The following is a 24042-nucleotide window of genomic DNA, read 5'->3' on the forward strand; positions in this document are numbered from 1 at the left end:
AAAGCACAAGAAAAAGTGAGTTAATAGCTGACTTTCAATTATCCATGAGACACTTATCTTGGAACAAATTAACAATTAATACACAAGCTTACCCAAGGCATAAACAAAAATCATTTATCTGCTGTCCTACATATTAAATCAGGAATGGCAGGAATCCCTTCTCTACTTAACTATTTCATGATTTTAAATATATCTTCCTCCTTTAAAGCAATAAAATTACCAAATATTACATATATATGTGTGTGTGTGTACAGGTATATATATAAACACTCCTAAATTACCTCTAAATCATGGCCAGTATTCAACTCTATCCTTTTCCCTAACGTTAATTTCCTCACTACCCTACCAAAGCACACATTTTCCAATTCATCCTTTAGTTTTTTATATTTCCGCCTTGAAGAAGGTTGTCTTTATAGCTGAGGCTCTTAATCAGGGTTCATATATTTATATTCTTATTCTCAGTGAATAGCCTATTCATATACTTTGACCATTTTTCTATTGGGGTGCCTGTCATTTGTTATTGATGTCTAATGATACTTAATAAATTAAGAAAAATTAACTCTATCATTCTTATAGGCTACTAATATTTCTCCATATAACTTAATTATATTTGTAGAGGCTTTTGGCAGGAAGAACCTTAAATACTTTACATAGTTAAACCTACCAATCTTTCCCTTGTATGGCATCTGAGTTGTACGCCATGTCAAAAAGCTTTTCCATGCCTAAAACTAAATAAAAATTCCTACTTTTTGTCTTAGTACTTTTCTGAGTTTTTCTTTGAACATTCAAATCTTTAATCTCTCCAGAATTCATTTTTGTGTATAGTATAAGGTATGACCCTGACACACATTTTTTTTTTCCAAATAGACAACCAACTGTCCTAATACCACCTGGTCGCCCTACCTAATGTCAATTTCCATCACTCCAGGCTCCTAAACTCTGGTTTAATGCTGACAGGAAACTTTCATGTCTGCATTAAAGTGATCACTTTTCAAAGCTTGCTGTTGTTCAAGGAGCTATGTATTCTGCTTTGAGCATTCCCAGCACCTGCTAGAATTAAAATAAAAAAGGGGTCAGGGGATGAGAGTCTCAACTGTGACTACAATGCCAAAATATAACCGTTAAGTCACCACAGCTTTCTTTGTGTATGTACACCTGTAGTATGCACTAAAATCACCACCTGAATTGTTTCCCATGGACAGCACTTTTAGATAGGCTCTTTTACTCTGGCAAAGTTTTGAAAACTATACAAGATAAGCATCATTTATTTATTTATTTTTTTGTCCTCCCCCTCCCCCCCAGCATCATTTATTATAACTGGGAGTTAACTATGCCTTACCAGCATGGCAAACAAGAACACCACAGGGGGCTTGGCTGGTGGCGCAGTGGTTGAGAGTCCACCTGCCGATGCAGGGGACATGGGTTCGTGCCCCGGTCTGGGAAGATCCCACATGCCGCGGAGCGGCTGGGCCCGTGAGCCATGGCCGCTGAGCCTGCCCGTCCGGAGCCTGTGCTCCGCAATGGGAGAGGCCACAACAGTGAGAGGCCCGCATACCGCAAAAAAAAAAAAAAAAAAAAAAAAGAACACCACAGGGAGTTTAGATCCACAAACAATACAAATTTCAACCTTTCCCCCTTATTTAAAAACAGTTTTTAAGTAGTCTATTTAACCTAGTGTTCTCTTTCTGTCAGTGGCAAACAATTAAAAATAGAAATGGGAAGCCTAGAAAACAAAAATTTTTCAGGACGTGCCTAGCACTGTTCAGGGCAAAATACATCCTAACCGGCAGAGAAGGTACGTCCTAACCATTAGCATATTTAATTAATTTCTTTGGCCTTGACCAAAAAAGAGTTATTAAGCAACTCTTCTGATTACAATTTGGCTTCTCTTAAAGTGAGATAATGTACTGCTGAATGGCCAAAAATTCTGGTCCACTTCACAATTATATTTCTCATAACAGATTTATAGGTTAACACAAACAGGCATTGTTTCTATTTCTGTCTATTCTGTATTTGGTTAGCAAGAGTCAGTTCTATTGAACTCAATTACCTGTAAGTATGGTAACGAAATCAAGTTACTGACAATCAGGCCGCCAATGAGCGTGCCCATGTGGTATTACCCTTTGAGGTGCTGCCTGAGTAGCCATCTCCCTGAACAAGATCATCTAACTTCAATGATAAGCACCAACAAATATAATTTCAAACCCAGTGCATATGTATTCTGAAAAGACTTCTTAATAACCTACATTGTGCCCTTAACTCTGTACTAATGTGAACAAAATGGATAAACTTCCTGTCCTCACAGAGCTTATAATCTATACAAAGTTGAAAGAATATTTATGGAAGATTGCCTAAAGGATATGCAACATCTCCATCCTTCTAATTATTCCAAAATCTCTTCCCCTTTTAAGCCACACTCTGTTTTGAATCCTCCTCGTCTCCCCACCACGTTAAGTGTCTTTATTAATGATGATGCATCTGGCCTACAGAAGGGCCTTATGAAGTTTGTTGGTGCATGCATAGTAGGACTACTGTAAGGCCACTGTTCACTCCATTACATGGGGTCCTGTTTATAAGGTCTCTGAGGAGCCATTTCCTTCTGATCTTAGTGTCAGGAGTTCTGCTTTTTTAAAACAAAGGTTTGTTTGCTTTCAGATGTTATGAACATAAATTACCTGGGTTTCTTTTTTTGCGCCATCTACAATGAAGCTTAGAGAAGTATTTGTGCCCCACTGAAAGCAAATATTACATTTTTATATTAGAATTTTGATTTTATTTTATATTTTGCATTTCTTGCTATAGTTTATGAATCTCTACAAACCACATTAAATTTTGGGGTGGACAAAATGTAACAAATGGATAAAGTTTGCATTAATGCATCATAAGGAAAATGTTTTTAAATTTAATGGATCAGAAAACAAAATCATACGAGAAGTCAAGGGAGACAAAGGATTTCGAGAGTATGATACACAGATTTAAAAAATAAAAACCAGTCAACTCTCAATTAACATGGGGTAACTGGAAAGGGAAATTAAGAAGGGAAACAGAAGAAAGATCAGAGAACATCCCAAATAATTTTTTTATTTACAGAAATTAGATCAATGTAGTTAAAAATGACTTTGTGTAAATTTGAACTTATTGTATGGTTAAAGTTACATACAATATTTAGAAATATTTATTATTCCACAGGTATCACTCAAAACAGTAAAAATAAAACAGTCAAAATTGATAAAGAAAACATTAAAATTACTTGATAATGGCCAAAAGGGTACACCTGGAAAAACAAACAGACTGTTGTTATAACCCGTTTCTTATCTGAGCTCTTCCTCCCCACCCCCAAATATTAGGAAAAACCCTATGCATGGCAACAATCTGAGTCTACTGACCTCTCAGCTTTCCAATTACCTGGCATAATCTAGGCAGGTGTTTAAACTCCACGACATGCCAAGATCATGTTTTTGCTAGACAGCCTCTTTCCTTCAAGGTCACTGTCATCTTTCCTAGCAACCAAGGGACTCTACAATGATGTCACTGCTGTATGTCAACTGGGGCTCACACATAACACTGTTGAGCCATCTCCACTCAGAAGTTAAATTACCTTCCTCCTCATTGTCAGCCTCCTGAAATACCCTGTTCCTCAAACCCCAGAAAACTCCAAGCTTGCTGGGAGGTTAGACCCCAGTTCAATCTAGCACTGAAATGATTTTAAGTTCCACGTTCGTAGGTAGTGAATAAATTCCTAGACTTCCCAATCTGCATTATCTTTCCATTCTTCTTCACCCCTGTCCTCCCAAATATCTGATTAAAAATTAAAATGTCTTAAGAGCAGGCAGAGTAAAAAATTCCCTTCTGTTAAAAGAAACATTTTTGTGCAAAGGCAAGGCATAGCTCTGCTCTCCAGGACCACAGCACCACAGATGACCTGCAACTATTCCCTCTCTATGAACGAACAGCTAATAGACAGCTGCCAGTAAAGCATCTGACTATCAAGGGGGTACATACATCTAGCACCAGGCAGGGGTCAATGAGATATCACACAGAATATATGTAGATGTTTTTGCTGATCATTTCTCATTCTTTCAAAAATGTACTATTTCTTATAAACTATGGTTAGTCTGCAAACCAGCTGGTTCCAGATAAGTAAGATCTGGTTGTTGCTGAAGCACTGATAAGTGGATGGGAAATCAGCAACAGATCCAGGGGAAGGAGGGTAAATGCAATTGTCACATGGAAGAGAACTTTGGCACGCTGGATGCTCCATGAAGGCAAGCAGTATGACTGTTACAATCACAAACTTGACAAACAGCACAATGCCTTGCAAATTGTAGGCATTCAATAAATATCTACTATGAATAAACTTGTTAAATGAAATAGATTATTCTGTAAAGTACTACAAAGAGGCTAAATAACTAGCCCAGTGGCCCACAGCCAGTAGGCGGCAAAGCCAGCATTCAAACCCAAGTCTGTCTGCTTCCAGAGCTGATGCTCTTTTCGCTTCATATGTGCTTCCTCTATCAGGAGACTGATTTGCCAAGGATCTCTGGTAGAGTACTTGAAGCCATAGGATAAACATGCTTGTCTTCCTGGAAAGTAAATTTTACTGAAAAGCTAATTTAAAATATTTGATATATAAAACAATCACCAATATATAACGAAAAAGAATAAAGAATTCATAGCTAATAATTTTAAATTATATGGGCCACCACAGTTTTTCCCAGGTTCTCTCAGGATACAAGTTCATTCTCCTCTGCTATTAAAGGTATATTGCTAGAAAAAAATCTGAGAATCAAAAACATCATTCAATAAATACTTGTTGAGTATCAAATACATAGCAAGCATGTGTTAAATGTCAGGGATGAAATGTAGTCCCTGAGGCACAGAGATTAAGCTATTATAAAAAAGAGAAACAAGTTAACCCATAACTAAAAGTAGTAACTTAGATGCCAGAATAGGATCTACAGAAACAGAGGAGAGGTATCTAACTCAGACTGTGCATGTTTGGAGGACATGGTGGAGGCTGAGGGAATGTTTAAGTGTTCCCAGGGTAGACCCCAGCTATATTCTCGTCCCTAAACTGCTATTCAAAAGAGGTATGGGAATTAATTGCGGGGGGGCTACTCATGGAAAGAGAATATTTAAGAAGTTATACATTTTCATGAAAGGGCCAGAACTAGTGTAATACAACAAGTGAGAGAAATCACTGTTTTATCATTAATTATTAGAGAAATGCAAATCAAAACTACAATGAGGTATCACCTCACACCAGTCAGAATGGCCATCATCAAAAAATCTACAAACAACAGATGCTGGAGAGGGTGTGGAGAAAAGGGAACCCTCCTGCACTGTTGGTGGGAATGTATATTGATACAGCCACTATGGAGAACCGTATGGAGGTTCCTTAAAAAACTAAAAATCGAACTACCATACAACCCAGCAATCCCACTACTTTCTCAGGGCATATACCCTGAGAAAACCGTAATTCAGAAAGAGTCATGTACCACAATGTTCACTGCAGCTCTAATTACAATAGCCAGGACATGGAAGCAACCTAAGTGTCTATCGACAGATGAATGGATAAAGAATATGTGGCACACATATACAATGGAATATTAGCCATAAAAAGAAACGAAACTGAGTTATTTGTAGTGAGGTAGATGGACTTAAGAGACTGTCATACAGAGTGAATGAAGTAAGTCAGAAAGAGAAAAACAAATATCGTATGCTAATACATATATATTATCTTAAAAAAATCTTAAAAAAAAATCTTAAAAAATCTTAAAAAAAAAAGGTTATGGAGAACCTAGGGGCAGGACAGGAATAAAGACACAGATGTAGAGAATGGACTTGAGGACACGGGGAGGGGGAAGGGTAAGCTGAGACGAAGTGAGAGAGTGGAATGGACATATATACATTACCAAATGTAAAATAGATAGCTAGTGGGAAGCAGCCGCATAGCACAGGGAGATCAGCTCGGTGCTTTGTGACCACCTAGAGGGGTGGGATAGGGAGGGTGGGAGGCAGGGAGATGCAAGAGGGAGGAGATATGGGGATATATGTATATGTATAGCTGATTCACTTTGTTATAAAGCAGAAACTAACACACCACTGTAAAGCAATTATACTCCAATAAAGATGTTTAAAAAAAAAGCGATAATGCATAATAAAATTTCCTATAATATAAAAAACAAGTAAATCAGTTTTACATTACATTTGAAAAATATACAGAAAAAATGTAATAAGATGTTCGACTTAGAGCAAAACTATGAAAATTAAAACAATGTTTCATCTATCAACATATCAAAAATTTAAAAGAGACACTGCAGGGAAATTGATACTATTAAATATTGTACATAAAATATGTAGTATAGGTAAAAATATAGAATGGTACCTCTCTCAAGGGCAATCTGACATGTACAAAATTTTTAAGTGTGTAATTTTTTTATGGTACAATTCTATTCCTAATGATTTATCTTCAAAAAAACAAAACAGAACACTGTATCTACAACTATGGAAAAAATCTAACATACACCAAAAAAGAACAAGTAAATAGGTTGGTCCATCAATACAATAAAATAATGTGTAACCATTAAAAAGGATAAGGTAAGGTGTGGAAGGATATTTGTGAAAAATTATTAGGTAAAAAGGCAGGTTAGGTTAGTTTTTGAAGAACTGAAACCTGCAGACATGTCAATATTTTCCAGTTTTATAAGACAAGGTGAAAACTGCCCCTCCAGTGACTTCACTGGGCCTCTTTGACTAACCTAAGACGACTCAACCTTGATCAGCTACAGCCACTGTGAGTAATAATTCAACGATCATGCTATCGCTTGTTATTTATGCCACTAGAAGTCACTCAACTAAATAAAGTTAAAAGATCTTAAAAAAAAAAAAAAAGATTAGCCTTGAAATTACTCAGAGGTTGTGCCTAGCAAATAAAAAGGACTGTTTATTTACCTGGGTAAATCTTAAAGAATAGGGAACCATGTTTTAAAAAAAAAAAAAGTAGGATGTACACTGACTCCTTTTTTTTCTTTTTTAATCAATTTATTTATGGCTGTGTTGGGTCTTCATTGCTGCACGCGGGCTTTCTCTAGTTGCGGTGAGCGGGGGCTACTCTTCGTTGCAGTGCGCAGGCTTCTCATTGCAGTGGCTTCTCTTGCTGCAGAGCATGGGCTCTAGGCATGCGGGCTTCAGTAGTTGTGGTGCATGGGCTCAGTAGTTGTGGTTCGTGGGCTCTAGAGCACGGAGTTCTGGTGCACGGGCTTAGCTGTCCCATGGCAGGTGGGATTTTCCTGGGCCAGGGCTCAAACCCCTGTCCCCTGCATTGGCAGGGGGATTCTAAACCACTGCACCACCAGGGAAGTCCCTCCTTTTTAAATTATGTACACATACATGAGAGGGGCAGGCACACCTGGGGTATGAGCATGGATGTGGATGCACTGTGCATCTAATTAGGGTACACGGGTCTGCACACCAACAGGAGCATTCCAGGAAAGGGGTTCAATCACTGAATCAGCACCATGCTGGGTCTTATAGCAGGATGGAACTATTAAGATGTGATTCCAGCATCATGGAACTGGCAATGGCTCTGACACTACAGTCTAATCCTCTGAAATCACACCATGATTTCTTCCAGGAATACTCATAAAATTGTTAACTTGTCTTCTCAGGCTTCTGTGATGTTTACAATGTCTCTCATAACATCAGAGGATTTTCACCAATTCCTTCCTAACTGTGATTGGCATATGGGTTAATATATATTACAGTCGGCCAAAACAGACTTCTTGGCTGACTGCATGAAGAAGCACTCAGAGGGAAGTACCTCTGCACCGTGGTGTAAAGAAAAATGTTTCAGACACAAACACTGTAACAATAAACAGGGTGATACGGGGAAGGATTAAGCAGGGTGTATATGATAGGGAATACCAATACCATTAAAGGACTAACTTATCAGAAACAATAATCAACTGTCATGTTTCTTCAACTGAAAGCTGGCTTAATTACAGCTTGGTGGGGGGAAGGGGAGTAGTAAACAAATCCCCAGTACTTGCCAGCGTATCAATTTTAAGTCACAACTCATTTGAGAAACATTAAAATATTTTACACACGTCCTAATTTCCTATCTAGCCAACAACAACAAAAAAAATGATGCCCCAAATGAAAATTATCTGGATGTTAACATCGGCAAGTAGCTTCAGTTTCAAATATAATTCCAAAATGTTCAGGATTTATGGATTACCAGAATCAGCAATCTATATACAAACAGCTTCAAAATATTTTTATAATCAACAACTGGGTATGCTTGAAAGCTAGGTTAATATTAAATCTGCTAATCAATTGTCCATCTCCCCAAACTGCAAGATGGAGATGAGTGCGCCACTGATTCTAGACCACACAATATGGAACTGGGAACTGCATAAGAGCACTAAGGATAAACTCAGAAATAGTTGCTAAATAGTTCATCATTCAACTTGACTGGAAGCAGAAGTTAATGGTTAAGAGCATAATAATGCTCTTAATTGCATACAGCTATACCAAATAGGTCAGAGACCTAGGTGTACCACTTAGCCTCTTTACACTGTATAGTTTTCTCACCTGAAAGATGAAGAGGATGACACCTGTACACACTTCATGGGGTCATTGTGAAGATTAATATGAAAACGCATGTAAAGCTTAGTAACTGGCACAAAGACGTGGTAAACATTATTTATTACTGTTATCACTAGAAATTAATACATTTGTTAGAAGTTATGGAATCTCTTCCACAAATTTTGCCTGTGTATTTGGCCACTAAAAAATGACAAAGATCATGAAAATAGCCTCATAATTTGGAAATCATCTTCAGCTCTACAGCTAAATCTTACTCTTCCTGGACCAGCCAGGCCGAACTTCAGTTCCTTGAAAGTGCCGCATTTTCACTGTTTCAAGAATTATGTATATGTTGCTCCCTTTGCAACATTTTCAACCGCACTTCCTACTCCCAGACTTGAACTGTTAACTTTCAGTCACCCTTCATGTCTCAGTGAAAACACTGCTTCCTCAGAAGCCCATCCTAAATCCTTTTGTCCAGATTAGGTGTCCCTATCTTTCGCTTATGTCCTCATCTTATTCAGAGTATTCTGAATCTCCCATATTTTACTCAATTAACTGTGAACAGCGTTATTTAATGTATGACTTGCCCAAATGCTGTAAGCTTTGAGAGGACAGAGACAGTATCTGTCTTATTCACTACTCTTTCTCCAGTGCTGGGTGCATGGCAAGGAATAGAAGAAAGCTCTATATTTATTGAATTAAATGAATGCAGAAGGACCAGTCAGGTTGGTTAATTACAATCCAGTTCATGCTCACATATTACAGTTCCTGATTAGCTTACTGTTCTTGCTCATTCACATTCTAGTAAGATGTTTCAAGTTTAAAATCTAAATACTACCATTTCAGACTCCCCATATGTTTTAGCTCTGCTGCTGAGTGAGGATCAAGCCTATCATGTTCTGTATTCTTAATACGTCTATTAAAATGGTATTCAGATGGAAGCCAAGCTACTCAAAGTATCTGTTGTGTTTACTGGTTTTCACCCAAAAACATGTTTTGAAGAACGCCACAGCTTAAAAAGAAAAACAAAGTATGAAAATAAAACATAATTTGTCAATTTAGAATCCTATGGGCCAGAAAAGTCAAGTGATTTGTTCAACATCATAAAGCTAGATAATGCTACAAACAGAATAAGGATCCAAGTTTCCTAGTTCTCTGTTTGTCTTTCCACTGTGGAGCCTTTACGGTGCATTGAGAAGTTGAAGATACTGTAAGCAATAATTTTGAAATGCAACAAGCAATCATTCAATGCTACTGAATCATTTTTTACAAACTTTTTAAAACTATGGATGACCAGACCTCTACTTTTATTAGAAACTCAGGTGGTAAGGTCTGGGCCTCTGCATGCCGAAAAAGTTCCATGGACAAGTCTTATCCCAGCAAAGATTGAGAACCCCTAATTTAATCAATCAAGCATCATTTGCTAAATGTCTACTCTGTCCCTGGCAGTGTGCTCCTGCTCTCAAGGCTCTTAGGAGGAGACAAGATTTACTTATATAACTCAATTAGAGAAAAAAATAAGACTGTGTATAATGAAGTGCTGAATTAGCTAAATTCACACAAATTAAGTGCTAAATTCAGACAAAGTAGGACAGAAGCACAGGCTTGAGAGATCAGCTATTTGTGGAGATAGATTAAAGGACAGATAGGTCCCGTATGATAAATAAGGATAACTGTTTTCAAACAGTGCACCCAGCAGGAGTCCTAAGGATCCTGTGGAAGGGTCTCAAGGGCCACTGTGGAGAGTAGAGGGAGGATGCTTTCACTGCCCCTGTGCCCATCTCAATCAGAACAGCTCCACTCTTACCTTTTAACATTAAGCTTCTGCCTAAAATTCATTTTGAAAAGAACTCCAATGGCCTTTTGTTTGAAAACTCTCGTATTTACAAATGTAAAAGAAGAAGAAGAAAAAAATCAGTGGTGAAGTAATTTGTCCCAGTCACCTGGGGGAACCCAGGTCTCCCAACTCCAAGTGCCACTTTCACTATACCACACCACATACCACGACATTCCAAGGGAGGGGACAGTGTGAGCCTGTGAGCAAAGGTTCTCACAGAGCATCCCAAACACCAGACTGACCAAAACAGTGGGCTTACTTTCAGGTCATATGACAGAACTGTGAAGTGGGAGAGGAGAGGAGAGCCCACGCTTCAGAATAAATATAGCCACCCTCCCAGAACAGCTCTTCAACACAAAGTTTTACGGCGATTTTTAAGAAACTTAAAACCTGATAAAAGAAACTGTTTGTGGTGGGCCTATAAGGGGACTTCCTGGTGGAATTGTTGAGTCATGCTATTTAAGGAAGTAGTAAAAGATAAGAATGCATAGGCAGGGATGGGTGTGAGATAAGAGAATGCCCTGAAATCAAGGACAAGTTTATGTTTGCCACAATGCAATACCTCCATTGTGTAGTTTTCAAGAGTATTGGGGTGTACCTCCCTCTCCCCAGGTGCTGGCTGCACATGGAAATGTACAACCTGCAGTATGGTGTCCCACAGAATCAATCTAAAAGCTAAAGCTTCTCCCTCTCTACAGCAGCACAAGTAATAAAATTGCTGATTCTACTCTTGTGCTCATGTAAGAAAAACTATTACAGTACTTTAAAAATGCTTCTGCTATCAATTTGTTATTCCCCACAGCATCCCTGTAACAATGGTATTATCACCATCTTATTGTTGAAACAACTATTGAAGCCAGTGTCAAAGCCAAAATGAGATGCCTAGAATTTACAATGTTCAGACTCAATGCTCAGTCCACACTCAAAGTGGCATGAGCATAAATCTCAATCCTATTATTTGTATGTTTATCACACATTTAATCCAGTAAAACTTTCTTGATTTTCACAATAAACTTGCAACCTCATAAGAGCCACCCAATCATGTCTCAAACGACAGGTCTACAATTGAATTCGCCTATTCCCCCAAACGGTTCCGTCTTCCAACTCCCCTACTTCTGTTCATGGCACTGCTTTTGATAATCTAAGCTCAAAATCCTGCTATCCTCTTTGACTCTAATTAGCTGCTAAACACTTTAAGGACTTTGATTATGGCTCCTTGGTCCAGAGCAAAAAACTTCAGTGATTCCTTACTGCCAAGCAAATGAAATCCAAACTCCTGCATCACCAACCCACAGCATTCAGAGCTCTCCAGAACAGAGTCCCAACCTGCCTTCCACCACTCTCCAATATGCAGCCTCAGTAATAGCTAACCTAGAAGTCTTGCTATTCCCCAAACACATTCTGTGCTCATTAAGCACATAACCTTGGGAAAGTCACTTAATCTGGGCTTCATTTTACTCAAAAATAAAATGGGCATAATAATATTTCCTGAAAGGAGCAAATGAGTTAATGAAAATGAGAGTGCTGCTATAAATTTCAAGGGACTATAAAAATACACACAGTATCATTATGTCATGGTTACAGTAATTTTATTGTATTTATACCTGCCTTGCTCCAGAAAGGATATAACGTAGCCCACATAAAAGACAAAATAACAGGAGTTTAAAGATGGAAGCAATAAAACAAATGCAAAACAAAACATTAAGGACCTAAAATGGAACTGGGAATGAGGCTAAGAAAAATTATGGATACCATAATTGCCTATCTAAACTTTCAGATTAATAATTTAGTCTAAACACTGTAGTTTGATTTGAAAAGGAAATAAAGTCAATTAGTTCAGTGTCCAGAAGACTAAAAACAAAACCATTGGTCAGAAATAAGAGAGTTCTTACTGTAAAGACTAGGCAAGAATTTCTCCCAAAGGTCCTTATTCTGTGTGATGTAACTGGACAACATTCTCAACATCCTTACTATGGATTATCTATTTTCATTACATCATTGTTAGAGTGAAAGCCTCTTCAGGTCCAGTAATTGTCTTATTATGTTTGTATCTCTATAGCTTAAAGCAATTAGTCAACAAACCACATACCTTAATTTTTATATACTGGTTTCCATGGATCCAATGTCTCCCTTCCTATTTCAAATCAACTTGCACACCACCATATTAATCCTAGAACACTGACCGCTTTTGTCATAGGATTCCTTACTTCAAAAACCTCCAATGGCCTCCCTGCACATAGAATACCTCAGTTTTTACGTATACAGCACAATCTTGAACACAACCTCCCTGGCAATGTCTTCCCATTCCTCTAAATTCTTTTCACCCTTTTAAATTCAGCTTAAAAATCTCACCTTCTACTAAAAGTCTGCTCTGACTAGCAGCAATGTGGTAGAGGGAGAGATGGGGGCATGGGGAGGAGGAGACTAGAAAGTCTTGTGTTCTCGTCCATTACTCAATAGTGAAGAGACTGTGGGCAAGTCACTAAACCGCCTGAGAATAATGCCTCCTCATCTGTAAAGGTTTTAGGATAGATTGTATCTAAATTACCTTCCAGCTACAACAGTTCAAGGATGCTTTGGTTCCTACACACTTGGACACACTTTGATTTCTACTCTGATCATTATTATCTATTATAAATTTTAATATGTAATTACAATTATCCCTTGGTAACCACAGGTGATTGGTTCCAGAATCTTCAAGGATACCAAAACCCAGGGATGCTCAAGTTCCTTATATAAGAGGGTGTTATATTTGCATATAACTTATGCCTATCCTCTTACATACTTTAAATCATCTTTAGATTAGTTATAATACTGAATATAATGTAAATGCTAAGTAAATAGTTGCCAGGTACAACAAATTCAAGCTTTGCTTTTTGGAGCTTTCTGGAATATTTCTTTCCAATATTTTCGATCTGCAGTTGGTTGAATTCACGGATACCAAACTCACCAATGTGGAGGGCCAACTGTATATACACTGCTTTAAAATTTTTCCCTGCTAAGTAAATGCCACAGCAGTCTTCCACAGCAAAGTCTTATATTCCCTTGTTAGCCCCAAAGACAACTGGCATAGGGACCACGTACAAAGCAGCAGATATTTTTTTGCAAGCTAAGAAATGTTTAAATAATTATTTTTAAAAGGTTGATTAAAATATACTTGCCTACTGCAGTATGAATCAGCAAAAAAAAAAAGCATTTTTTCACTAAGCAGACTATTAAAATAAGTATACTAAAACAAGAAAATAGCTAAGTCACTTTTCTCTAAAAAATATATTCACTCTGCAGATTGGAAAGCTAGTCAGTACAACTCCGTTTCTGGAGGAGATGACCACGTGTTAAAAACAACTGAGCTGTTTTGTTTTGTTTTTTGGCATGTGGGATCTTAGTTCCCTAACCAGGGATCAAACCCTCGCTCCCTGCCTTGGAAGCTCAGAGTCTCAACCAGTGGATGGCCAGGGAAGTCCCAAAAACAATTGAGCTGTTTAACATACACAACAAAATGTTCACTTCCTAGCCATTCCTGTTTATACCTTCTGTTGCAATGAGAAAGCTCACCAGTCCAAAGAAAAAAAGGCCTACCCATAATTTTTATTACTTTACCAACTTAATGATTTAACTTTATATACTAGAGCTATGACTCCAACATAAAAAACCAATAAAGTTACACAGAGAATTATGAAATAAATCATGTGACAAATTAAACTGTACTTGCAAGGACTTTCAATATCACAGGCTGAGTAAATCTACTACCAACATTCACACTGAGCTAAGTTTGGTGCTTCACGCTGTCATTTTAAAAATTAGTATTATGTATCCCCTTCTGGATGAATATCTAGTTTCCTGGATAGTACTTTTAAAAAGAATCTGATAAATCTAGAGGCTTGCTGATTTTTCTTTTGCTCATTGCTAGGCCTATCTGCAAAATCTAGGCAACACTGAAAACTTGAGTATTTGCTTAACTGGGAAAATAAACAAAAACAAAGGCGTTTTATCAGTCACTGAGTACAAATATCTTATCAATGCTCAATAAATTAATATCCTGCGGTAAAAACACAGAACTCTATAAACAGAGCTTCTTCACATCAGAGGTTCTGAAACTCAAGACAATTCTCATATTCCAAATTCTAAATATACTGTACATGCATCAGTAAGTCAAGCACTGGCTCCACTCATGCTATTTTTATTTCCATTGCTATTACTGCCGAAAGAGTTTATAAGGGCTCACTGCCAGTTTAGAACATAGTCAGAAATATTTCAGTACAAAATAAAACCAATTTATTCCTAAGAAGAAATATAAATCTATTAAGTTATTCAACTATCTTTATTTACAAAATGTCAACAATGTGCAAAAACATTCAGCAAAAGAAGATGGATAAGTAATCCATGAACCATAATTATTACCTCTTTCAACCCTGATTTCACTCAAAAAGATATTTTTAAGCAACACAATCAGGATAAGAATTAAGCAAAATTCTGGCCCAAAGAGTTCCCTATAAAGAGGAAAAGGACGAAAGGATTCATTTAGGAGGGATACAGAAACTCAAATAAGGCAGATGTATAACAATCAAATCCACACTCTAATACCTAATATTAGATTTCCTTGAGAAATAAGTAATAAACATGTTTGCTCAGGCATTTAACATTAAAGGAGGCAAAAGAAACAAGAACATGGGTGGCCAAAAAGAGACATGTTTTGTCTGTGACTTGTTCTGCAAACAATAATTATTTAAATAGTTCTAAATACAATCATTTCCATTAGGAAAACACATTCCTGCTTAAAATTAGGCTTCATAGTAAGTCTTTACTAATCACAAAAACTGTAACTGAACCAACACCTGTATAAAAGCAAATTAATGACAGTCATACAGCAGCATTTTAAAAGAAAATTAATTTTAATAGTGCTTGAAAGAAGACTAAAGCTGTGGGCTTTCAACATTAAAAACAAAACAAAAATAACTGATAACATTAAGGCAATCACTACTACATTATATTATAGTCCTCCTAGTACAAAGGAACAGACATTCATGAAAGTGAGAGACCAATTTTAAAAACACAACTTAAACACACAAACCCACACACCTAAACTCAAGATCAAGCAATACAGATTCAAGAAATTTTAAATGTTTCATTTTTAATGGAAAATACCTATGAAAGGCAACATTCAAATTTCCAGTTCTGTCATTTTAGAACCACCTGCTTAAGATATTCAAGGCTCCTTTAAACATCTTTGGTGGCTTTATAAGAGCAATTCAACATTGAGTCCTAAACTTATTCCAAAATCCACTGACCAGATGAATAACAGATTAACAATTACTTCAACCTATGCAGCAATGAAACACATTTTATTCCTTCTTCTTTATACTGCCTATCAAAGCAGAGAATAGTGAATTTAAAATATGGCAGAATACGACACCATTTAAACCTGAATAATAGTCGCTATTTGTTTTTTCCTTGACTACTGGGATTTTTGACAATGACAAAATGAAAGGAATTAGAAATTAGTTTGGGGCCGAGGTTGAAAATTACTTGAACAGTAATGGCTTGGAAGAACGGTCCTTTTAGAAATTAAAAATATTTGGTCAGCTGTCACATAAATTTTCAAGACCTAAATTCATAAGTACCATTATAATTACTAGATGGGGCAAGTTAAGAAGGAAGTAACAATGGGTTTTCTGAAAACTCGTGGGAAGCCACCTGACAGATACAAAAGGAGACAGGCAGGTTATAAACTTATGAAGGCTCAAAAGTAACCTAAAATACTCTATCAAGCTTGGCTCACAAGTTAGAGTTAGGAATAAGTCACAGCAATTCTACCACATTCCCAGGACATTTTAATCATCACTTTAAGATAAACTAGTTAAAAATATGATGGAAAATGTCTGACAGGAAAATCTAATAGGTCAAAAATCATATGTGGAATCACTATCTCACAGTGGAACAATTTTAAAAATCACTAATCAATCAAAATAAAATGTACAACTTGTCTAGACTAAATTAAGACAATCCAAAAAGAATTCTGAATTATTTTTTTAAAAATCTGTTTGCAAAGCACACGCTTTACTGTAAGTATTCTACCTTATCTTAAACACTATAATTTCAATGTAACAGAATATACAGCCCTCATCCTCATCAAGTTCACTTTACTCATTGAAATAGCTACTAAGGCCAATATGATCTCTCCTTTATCCCAGGCTATGCTCTGATTAAATCAAGAAACACAGCTTCTTACCGGAGTTTGGGGGATTATAAAGAACCTATCTAAAGCATGCTCATGGATCACTTCTGTGATTATACTTATTTAAAACCATAGTCTCCAAATGAGAATTTGAGGAAATGAATTTTTACAATAGCATGGAAAGCCAACCAAAATATAAGGCCAGTTAACAATAGTCATCCTTTCCTGTATCACAAAAACTGAAGAAAAAAATTTTGTTTGTAAAAGGCAACATACATTTTATCATCTTGGATAAAATATCTACAGCCTTGGTAGTGGTTAAATTGCAGCTATAAAGGAAACTGTCCTGAGATAAATGGTTTTCCTATGAGAAGGTTTCACTGCTACACTTCACCTCGGGACAATAAATCAAATTAGCTGCACCTTGTCCTCTGTTCAATGACATCATCAGTTTGACCACATCTTGGGAATCGGGTGCAAACACATATGCTATTGAAGGCATGAAATCATATTACTGTTTTTTGGTCTATCCAACCTCATGCTTCAGGTCTCTGAAGCAGTTATTCACCTGAACATTCTCAGGAAAGCTACAGATTTTTTTTTTCCTGCTGCATTCAGGGCCAGCATACTGGAGGTAAAAGAATAGTAAGAACTGGTTATTTGAAATTGGCTTGCTTTTAGCCCATTAAATCTAGAATTTTGTTGTCAATTAAACTGAAGATTAATGTCCCACAAAATATGTATCTCGCAAATGACCATCAACTGCCTTAATATAATTTCAAAGATTAAACACATTGGTGTTAAACAACACTTCTCTGATACTTTACTAGCCGGGGTTAAAAATCCACCAATGAGAAGCAACACCATGTTTTTAATAAAAACACATTAGAACTATACAAAATTAAAAAGAAAGAAAACTTTACCGAGGGAAAGCCACCAAATCAAAATTACTATTTCTTTAAATAGCAAAAGTTTATCTGCCTTTCACAGACCAAATGTCCTAAGTCTACATAAAACATAAAATCAATCCTGGCAACTTAAAGAACGCGGGGTCGGTGTGCTGGGAGGGGAGTAGGTTCCAAGATCAGGGTAGACACAGTGCCTGTGTTTATTCTTCTATTTTCACTCATTTAACCATGACACAAACACTCAAAAAAAACCATAACCCCATTTCTGTTTTCAGGAGTGCTACAATTAAAATAAGCAAGTCTATGACAGTGATGGCACAAAATTAATATCAGCCCATTTTAAATTAGAATGAAGAGGCTGAAAAGGGAAGGCAGCACTGAGGAATTTTGAAAGTGCTGTTAATTGGAATTTCTAAAATACCTACCTATTCTACAACTCCTAGAAAAAACTACTGGTTTCTACAAATCCTGCAGACCTTTACAAAGCCTGAAAGTGTTTAACTTGGGGGTAGGAGCCAAGGGGCAGGGGTGAACTAGCCCCAAAACAAAGTGATTTATTTGTATTAAACCAAAATAGGTTTCATTCGCCTCCGAAAATGAGAAGTCATGGATTTTTTTTTCTTAGGCCCAATATTACGGCAAACTCTAAGAAAGTCTTTTTAAGAGAAAACAAAACACGACAGAGCTGATGCTTAGCTCGGAGCTGTCTGAACGCTGCTAAGGCCCCAAGAGGGTTTGTTTTGCCCGCGGAGTAGGGGTATGTGTGTGGAAGTTGGTGGGGGGGCGAGAGTCATTTTGGTTATTAGTAAATAAATCAAGCGGCAGAGATCATGAGGCCTAGGCCACTGCTAGAGGAGCCAAGGCCTAGCTCTCCCCCTTCTCTTCCCAGCACAGCCTGGGTTTGATCTCAGAGCCCTGTGGATTGCCAAGGAAAAAAAAAAAAGAATCATATCGAACCACAAAAGCACATGGGGCGAATGTAAAATATAAACACGGCGTTGGGCTGTGAGTGGCTGTTATTAAAGGTCTGAATTACTAAACATGAGAGGCGGGGAAAGCCAGGCGGCCATTTCAATAATATAAACCTCCCCGAATTAGACATTATTCAAATGAGAGAGGTTCAGCTAACCAGAGAATCGAGAGGACCCGGCACCCAGCAAGAAAACAGGAGTACAGAACCAGGGAGGGGGATCCCCGCCCCTACCCAACTCCCAGCCGGAGAGGGGAAACCAAGAATATTATCAACTTGTCAGCCCAGCCGGCTCTGGGGCAGGGGCAGGAGGGCAGCGCTTTACATCCGAGTTCCTGGAAGGCCTGCGGGCGCTTCTGGGGCCTGGGAGCGAGAGGCCCTCGAGGGCCCCGGGCCCCGTCGGTCCGGGTCAAGCGCAGAGGCGGAGGGGGGCCGGGAAGGGGCAGGGGGAGACAGAGATCAGACCGCGCCAAGCACCTTCAGCCCAACTCCCTCGGGAATCCACGGCCGCCCGGGGACAGGGGGCTTTACCAGGACCCACTGAGACCCCTTACCGCTGGCCCGGAGCACATGGGGCGGCCCGGCAGGACCTGCCCCTCGGAGGGCAACTTTCCCCAGCTGGGCCGCTTTCAACCCAGTCCGCCCCCAAGGGGGAGAAGCGGACCCCTGCGCGGGCTCCCCACCCCCTCCGCCCCGAGGCCACCTCGCAGCGCCCGCGACCGCTCACCCCTACCCACCTACAGCGCAGGCCTGGCTCGGGTCAGGCCGCTACACTGGAGATAAGTGGGGCGCGGCCGAGGTGCCCGAGTCCGTGACCCCCGGGCTCAGCCCCGCTCGGACCCCGGTGCGGCGGCGGGGCTCGGGCGCCGGCAGAGCGCTCTCCACAGGCGCACCCCCGGCCGCCCTCCGGGCCGCCCCCCGCGGTGGGAAGCGCCCCCCCGCCCCGGCCCGCTCCCGGGGGGAGGACGCGTGCGGCTGTCCGGCCGCCGGGGTCCGCTCCGGCCCCGCCGCCTCCCCGGCATTGTGCTCGCCGCCACCTCCATTCCCCCTCCACGCCCCCCCCAACCCGCGCCCTCCCGGCCCGGGTCGCCCGCCCGCGCCCCGCCGCGCCCCGCCGCCCCAGCAGCTATGAATATGTAAAATGTCTTTATTGTCCTCTCCCTCTGCCCCGGCCCCGCGGCCCCGCCGCGGACCCGCTCGGGTTCGGGCTCGGCGGCGAGGAGGCGGCGGCGGCGGCGGCCGGCTGAGAAGGAGGGCCGGTGCCGGCGGGCGGGCGAGCCGGCAGCGGGGTGGGCTGGGGCAGGAGGAGCGCGGTGGATCGCAGCCCCCTTTGCCCCTTGTCTTCCCCCTCCGCCTGGCCTCTCCGAGCCTCTTTCCCCCTCCGTTCGGCGCCCGGCGGGGGTTCCGTGCTCCCCGGCCCCCCATCTCCCCGCCGTTAATTATAATAATCCTGAGTACTAATAAATTATGCTAAGTCGCGGGGGGGGGCAGCGGGAGCCGGGGTTGAGTATGAATATGAATATGTAAAATGCTGTAATGATTACCTGCTGCTGCTGCCGCCGCGGCTGAACTCTCATCTTGACTCGCTGCTCCTCCGTCCGCCATTTTGAATATTTTAACCAAAATCGCCCGGTCGATAAACCCTCCCTCGCTCCGGCTCCCCTCCCCCCTCCCGCCCTCCATGCCTCCTCCCTCCTCTCCGCCCCCTCCCGCTCCCTCCTCTCCCCGGGCGCGCGCCAGGGGGCGCGCGAGGCCGTCCCCTTGGAAGAGCCCCACCCCTTCGGGCGCTCTGCGCACGCGCCCCCTGGCCGCTGTGGTTCTTCAGCAGCTAAAGCGCCCTCAACCTGCCAGTCACCCCTTCGCTTCTTTTTTCCTTCTGGGCTCTGCACATGCGCGACTTTCTCCGCGCGCCTGAAAAGCAGTCCGCGCATGCGCTACTTCCCCTTGGCTGCCTCCCGTTGCGTAATCTGTGAAGGGTAGTACAGGGAGCACTTGTGCCTTGTTACTATCATCCCTACTCCTACCGCCTCACTCCCCTCCCAGTTTTACTCCGGTTTCCCCCAGTGGCATTCTAAAAGAAGCGCAGGGGACACAGCGGCCAAGAGGGTGGAGAAGCGTGGAGTATCGGTGGGCGAACCAGCCCGCGTCTTCTACGCTGCGCACTTTTTAAGGCTTTCCGCGCTGTTGAAACACTGACAACAAAGGAGGGGCCGTTCCCCTCTAGGTAATTTCCGGCCCTGTGGGCAGGTAGGGGCGGAAACGCCTTCCGCGGGGAGCAGGGCTGGAGGCACCTGCTGGGCCACGCGCGGGCATCCCGCTTTAAATTTGAATCCGAACTAGTCCCCGCCCCCGGCTCTGCGAATGCTGGAGACCCGGCCCCGCTAACGCAAGGGGGAGTGTCCTGTGGTGGTTTTAATTAGCCCCAAATCTGTTCTGCTCTATTTGTGTCTAACACCCGGCTAGCTTCCTCGGTAGCTGGGAGTTTTATTAAGTCGCTAATTCCCGCCCCTACCCTTGTTTCACGCGCCTCGCTCGCCGCTCACCGGATCGTAAGAAATAGCCGACCCCCCGGCCTATGGATAGGCATTCTCCCTTTCCTTTCGTTTAGGAACATCTTTTAAAACCTAACAGTAAACTGGAAACCGACGACCTAGTAAATAAAAATGTCGAAATCAGCGGTAGCTTCATCAGGAATTTTACTTTGCTGCTTCTCAGAGTAAATATAAGGCGTTTTCCGTTGTAAATATCTTTTTTTGTAACTAGTCATAATGTTCAAAGATTTCTTTCTTTGTAATTAGTCATAATGTTCTAAGATTTCTTTATCTTTAATGGTAGATTTTCCTGGACAAGACCCTGGTCTAATTATTTTACGAATTTTTAAGCCCTATGATTTCCCCAGTTTTTTTAAAGAGAAGTGTACTGTATTTCATGGTTACCAAAGTAAAAAAAAAAAAAAAAAAAAAAAAAAAACTAGATAGTTTGTCTTGAGAAAAATGACTGTAAAGTTTAAATTGGGTAGGATTACAGATTCTACACTGAGAAAAAAACTGATCTCTAGGAGATAGCCAGCAGTTATTTTAATGGCTAAAGTTTTAATCATGGGTCTTAGCCTGCTAATTGAATTTCTTACACTGTGCAAGTACATACAGTTAAAGCTATTGTCAATGACAGCCAATGAATTTCGGGTGGTATTGATTTATTCATGGCAATTAAGCCCTAGGGTGTATGCATGACTGTTTGAGCCAAATAATTGGGCTACCCTATAATCTAATTATTTCAAACTACACCAACCAACACACGGTTAAGGAAATGCAAAATTTAATCATGTTACAATTAATCTGTAAATATGGCCTGAGTTATATTCACCAGCATTACTATACGGAAAGTCTCAGAATCATCAACCTATTTGAAACAAGAGTTAAGTACATGGCCCTGGTCTGAGGGCAACAAATTTGAAATCATCTTAACTAAAAGAAACGAAGTCAAATACCCTTATTTAAATTCTTATCTTCTGTTTAAACTTTGTTTTGTTCTTTGTTTCAAAAAGTTAATTAATATGACTTTCAGAAAGTAATTGAAGCCAGTGCATGTGCTATTCATTTTTTATTATTTTATGTCCATAAAAGGAAATTTTTATGGAATGAATTGTTATGTAAAGAATAGCTCTGTGAGAAAAAAAAAAGCTTACATAGTCTGTATCAATGATTCATTTTCCTCTTGATGATAATATTTATGTTCCCAAATGTGTGCCCAGGGCCTAGCATAATACCTGAGCATAGTAGTTACTCATAAATATTTGTTGAATAAAAAATAATGAATAATACAGTTTTATATGTTAGGATTATTTTAAAAATTGATCAAGTCATTTATTGAACAAATATTTATGAACATCAGCATTCTGCCATAAACTTTACTAGGTGCTAAGGATATGAAAACATGTAAGATACTGCTTTGACCTCAGCAAACTCAGTGTATCAACTATTTTTAATCCTCACAACTCTGGGAAGTAGGAACTCTGTTTATCCCCATTTTCCAGGATGGGGAAATTAAGACATATAGACATTATATAACTTGCTTGTATTAGGGTTCTCCAGAGAAACAAAACCAATAGGAGATATATATAACTTTATATATATGAAAGAGATCTCTAATAAAGAATTGGCTCATACAATTACAGAGGCTGAGAAGTCCCCAGATCTGTAGTCTGAAGGCCTGAGAACCAGTGGTGTAAGTTCCAGTCTAAGTCCAAAGGCCTGATTCAACTTTATGTTCTTTCTACTACGATCCTAATCCCCTAATATCCATTTCCATACATGTTCCCTAGATTTGTTTCTGTATAAATTAGAAGACTCAAGGAGTTCTTTTTTTTAAATTTAATTAATTAATTAATTTATTTATTTATTTTGGGCTGTGTTGGGTCTTCGTTTCTGTGCGAAGGCTTTCTCCAGTTGCGGCGAGCGGGCACCCCTCTTCATCGCGGCCTCTCTTGTTGCGGAGCACAGGCTCCAGATGCGCAGGCTCAGTAGTTGTCGCTCACGGGCCTAGTTGTCCCACAGCATGTGGGATCTTCCCAGACCAGGGCTCAAACCCGTGTCCGCTTCATTGGCAGGCAGATTCTCAACCACTGCGCCACCAGGGAAGCCCCTCAAGGAGTTCTTTTGAAGTGCTGTGCACTCCCTCATAAATCAAATAATACCCAGTTCATGATGGGCAGCTCAGGTCTCGTGGTAATTTGGTGGCCCATGGTTAAGCATTCAGTCTCTACTGAAGTCCAGTAGCAGGCCAAGAACTATTTCCCCAAATGAGAGTAGTTATCTATAGAAGATGGCAGGGCTTTGCTCTAAAATTCTAATGGCCTGAGGTGCAGTTCAGCTGTTGGGGCCTAGCAGCATCCCTACCTACCACTGACACTTCAAGCACCTTTGGATCTGCTGGATCCTATGGCCCAAGTGGCAGAGCAGCTTGCACAGCTGTCTGGACCTGCTGCAGAGCTTTCTCTTATTCTGGGTCTCATTCAAAACGACCAGCTTTTTGAGTCACTTGGTAAGTAGATTGGAGTAACACACCCCAAGGAGGGCTTTGTTGCACCCAAAATCCAAAGAAGCTCACTAGGCATTGTGCCTCTTTTTCAGTTGTAGGATATCTTGACATGCCCCACACCAGTGGACCCCTAGAAATTTCACTGAGGTAGAAGCCCCCTGAATTTGTGTCAGACTTGTTTCCCACCCTCTGACACGCAAATGTCTTACCAGTAAGTCTGAAGTAGTTGCTACTTCTTGCTCGCTAGGTCCAACCAGCATGATGTCATCAGTGTAATGGACTAGTGTAATAGCTTGTGGAAGGGAAAGGAGAGCAAGATCCAGGGAACTAAATTATAATGCACAGCTGGAGAGTTGACATACCTCTGAGGTGGGACAGTGAAAGTTTATTTGCTGAAAGCAAACGGCTTCTTGTGGGTCTCATTAACAGGGATGGAGAAAAAGGCATTTGCCAGATTAATAGCTATATCTCAGTTTCCAGGGGATGTGTTAATTTGCTCAAGCACTGAAACCACATCTAC

The 24042-nt window shown here is 40.4% G+C and overlaps 1 protein-coding gene across 8 annotated transcripts in view; it reads right to left on the bottom strand.

Moving 5' to 3' along the window:
* POU2F1 (POU class 2 homeobox 1) overlaps positions 1-20100 on the bottom strand; it is a 193072-nt gene extending 172972 nt beyond the window's left edge. For all 8 annotated transcript variants that reach the window (XM_049715608.1, XM_033427992.2, XM_033428001.2 and 5 more), the window contains exon 1: positions 20027-20100. In XM_049715608.1, the coding sequence (XP_049571565.1) occupies positions 20027-20087 (61 nt within the window). In that variant the 5' untranslated portion in view covers positions 20088-20100. The remainder of the gene's footprint in view (positions 1-20026) is intronic.
* Between the last annotated feature and the right edge of the window lie 3942 nt (positions 20101-24042).

The sequence above is a fragment of the Orcinus orca genome, chromosome 1 (assembly GCF_937001465.1).
Source record: "Orcinus orca chromosome 1, mOrcOrc1.1, whole genome shotgun sequence".
NCBI classification, from domain to species: Eukaryota; Metazoa; Chordata; class Mammalia; order Artiodactyla; family Delphinidae; genus Orcinus; species Orcinus orca.